Source organism: Brachyistius frenatus, unplaced genomic scaffold (assembly GCF_029030835.1).
Source record: "Brachyistius frenatus isolate BFR_SWC_R1_liver_20210118 unplaced genomic scaffold, ASM2903083v1 Contig_122, whole genome shotgun sequence".
Lineage (NCBI taxonomy): Eukaryota > Metazoa > Chordata > Actinopteri > Embiotocidae > Brachyistius > Brachyistius frenatus.
Genome location: NW_027210721.1, coordinates 217,239 through 220,250, shown reverse-complemented (window position 1 = coordinate 220,250; position 3,012 = coordinate 217,239). Strand labels below are relative to the sequence as shown.

At 46.9% G+C, this 3,012-nt stretch overlaps 1 protein-coding gene across 1 annotated transcript; it reads left to right on the top strand.

Annotated features, from left to right (window-relative positions):
• The first annotated feature begins 276 nt into the window (after positions 1-276).
• Positions 277-1,698, top strand: gal3st1b (galactose-3-O-sulfotransferase 1b). The gene is made up of 2 exons (XM_069713821.1): positions 277-413; positions 486-1,698. Exons 1-2 carry the CDS (start codon positions 292-294, stop codon positions 1,627-1,629), a joined length of 1,266 nt encoding a protein of 421 aa, XP_069569922.1. The 5' UTR covers positions 277-291; the 3' UTR covers positions 1,630-1,698.
• Positions 1,699-3,012: the final 1,314 nt, after the last annotated feature.

Genomic DNA, 3,012 nt, shown 5'->3' with positions numbered 1-3,012 from the left:
AGACTACAAACCAACATTTAATTCAAATATGGCCTGGCCAAGACTTGGCATTTTGTAAATCATAGTTCCACCAGTGCATTGAGGGATGAGGTAAGAGGGTAGTTGGCTTCTGTATAATAAATTTCCACAGAGCGGGAATGTTTATGAGCTTGATGCTCATTGGTTCAATGAGAACACAACAAACACGGGACGATCCAGCAGGCTGTGGATCAACAACCTCTTCTGTATGTTACATGAAGACAACTGTCTGCTCTCTGATTTTAAAATCAGGTTCCTATTTGGATTTGAATCATGTCTGGCATCAAAGGAATAAAGTGCACAGCTGTAATACGACGGCTGATTCCCTGGTTGTTATTGTCCAACATCATGCTGGTGCTGTACTGCTTGACGAGCCCAAGCCGAGTGAAGATAAGGTAAAGATTTAAGACTAAAGCATTGTTTCGTTAAGATAAGTCAGCGTACTTAACCATATACTTTACTTTCAGGGGCTCCCAAGAAGACACGTGTCCTCTCAGAACGACTAAACTGACCAGCCTGGCGGTGCCCTCCCAAAGAGCAAACTCCCAATCTGAAGTCTGCGCCCCCAAAGTCAACATTGTGTTCATGAAGACCCACAAAACTGCGAGCAGCACCATCCTCAACATCCTCTTCAGGTTTGGAGAGAAGCACAAGCTTAGGTTTGCGTTCCCTGATGGGCGCAATGACTTCCTCTACCCGTCGCCGTTCCTGTGCTCCCAGGTGAAGGACTACAGGCCCGGAGACTGCTTCAACATCATTTGTAACCACATGCGCTTCGACCACCAAGAGGTGGCCAAGCTGCTGCCTCCCGACGCCGCGTACATCACCATCCTACGGGACCCAGCCGACCTCTTTGAGTCGGCCTTCCACTACTACCACCGAGCGGTTCCCATCACGTGGAGGATCAGTGGAGAGAACAAGCTGGCAGAGTTCCTGAATGATCCTCAGGCCTTCTACAGTCCAACGGCCTACAACTCCTTCTATCTTAAAAATCTGCTCTTTTTTGACTTTGGCTTTGATAACAACCTTGAGGCTGATGATCCGAGCGTGAAGACCAATATTCAGAACTTATCGAACTGTTTTCACCTGGTGCTCATAGCAGAATATTTTGAGGAGTCTCTCATTCTGCTGAAGGATTTGCTCTGTTGGACCACCGAGGACATCCTGCATTTTAAACTCAATGCTCGCAAGAGGTCCTCTGTGTCCCTGCTCGGCCCTGAGATGAGAGCCAAAGCTTTAGAGTGGAACGGGGCAGACTGGAGACTTTATCAGCACTTTAATGCAACCTTCTGGGCCCGAGTGGAGGCTTACGGGAGAGACAGAATGAAGCAGGAGGTGGACCGGCTGGGGAGGAGGAATGCTGAGATGAAGGCCATCTGTATGGAGGGTGGAGCAGTTGAAGCCCGGAGGATTCAGAACAGACGCTTCCTGCCCTGGCAGCCCATTGGAGAGACTTCCATCCTGGGATACAACATGAAGGAAGATATGGATCCCAAATTCAGGACAACTTGTGAAAAAATGCTCACACCTGAAATACAGTACTTGTCAGAGCTGGGCGTCAGCCTGTGGGTAACACAACTGTGGGGTTGGTTGAAAGATGCTATTTACTGATTGCTGTTTTTTTTTTTTAAAATGTATCTTGAGTTAATGCATTAAACTAATATAGCAGTTTACACTGCAGCATGTGTACATAACATGTTTTCTTTTCTTCAATTTGACACCTGACTTAAAGCTCGTTTGAGCTTATTTGAGTTGTAAATATGGTTTCATGACATCATGATAACATTACATTCAGATCAACTCTGCACTACAGCGACGTAAAACATTTGAACTGAACATGTTTTTAAGGGCTTTGGATGTGAACACTGATTCTCCTTGTTTCTGGATCTAAAGACATTGAGACTTGTTTCTTCGGTCGAATTCAGCATTTGATTTATTCATTTTTGGAGCCCATTGTAATTAAATCAGGCTGTGAGCCGTCAGTGATGAACACAGCTCTTATTATCGATTATTATATATTATATAATATATATTATATGATCGCTATTATTATAACTCCCCTTGTTATTAGTATTATTAGTATTTTTAAGCCTTTCTCCTCTTCGGAGTTGTTGTTTTTTTTTTTCTTTCTCTCGTGTGTTCAGTTAACGGACCGTAATGGACCGTAATTTTTCCTCTTTTCTGAATGGGGGCTCTGTTATTGTTTACTCTCGTGATCAGCTGATCGCGCTGAGTAGCCCTACTGCTGCTGCCCGGAGCGAGGCCTGAGATCCCCGATGAACTTCGGAGAAGACGGCGGGGTTACAGAGCCGGAGCTAAGATGAAGGTGAAGAGGAGGAGATATAAACCAGCGGTACCGGAGATCTTAACGGGAACGTGAGGTCATTGGCCAACAAGACGGACGAGCTCGGTGCTGGTAAAAACCCAGAGAGAGTACCGGGAGTGCAGCATCATGTGTTTCACCGAGACATGGCTGCACTCACATCTCCCGGACCACAGCGCGGCCGTACCCGGCTTCAGGACTGTTCGGGGGGACGGAGACGTTGTTCGCAGCGGCAAGAAGAAAGGTGGAGGGATTGCAGTCTATGTGAACGAGAGGTGGTGTAATCCCGACCACGTGTGTGAAGGAACGTTTCTGTAGCCCGGACATTGAACTGCTCGCCGTGGGGATGCGCCCTTATTATTTGCTGAGGGAGTTCACGTCCGCCATTGTTATCACTGTTTACGTTCCTCCATCAGCTGACGTAGAGGCAGCAGTGGACACCATCCACTCCACGGTGTCCAAACTTCAGACTCAGCATCCCGGTGCATTTTTGTTAGTTACTGGAGACTTTAACCAGTCTGGATAAAGTACTGCCAACTGTTCACCAGTATGTGAACTGCCCCACAAGGAACAATAAAACTCTGGACTTACTGTATGCTAATGCCATGGATGCATACAGTACTACTGCCCCCCCCCCCCCCCCTTGGTAGATCAGACCACAACCTGGTCCT

Excerpts from the sequence above, each read along its gene's own strand:
- gal3st1b (XM_069713821.1), top strand. The coding sequence starts at position 292 with ATGTCTGGCATCAAAGGAATAAAGTGCACAGCTGTAATACGACGGCTG. Across the intron at positions 414-485 it reads CCAAGCCGAGTGAAGATAAG|GGGCTCCCAAGAAGACACGT; the intron begins GTAAAGATTTAA and ends CTTTACTTTCAG.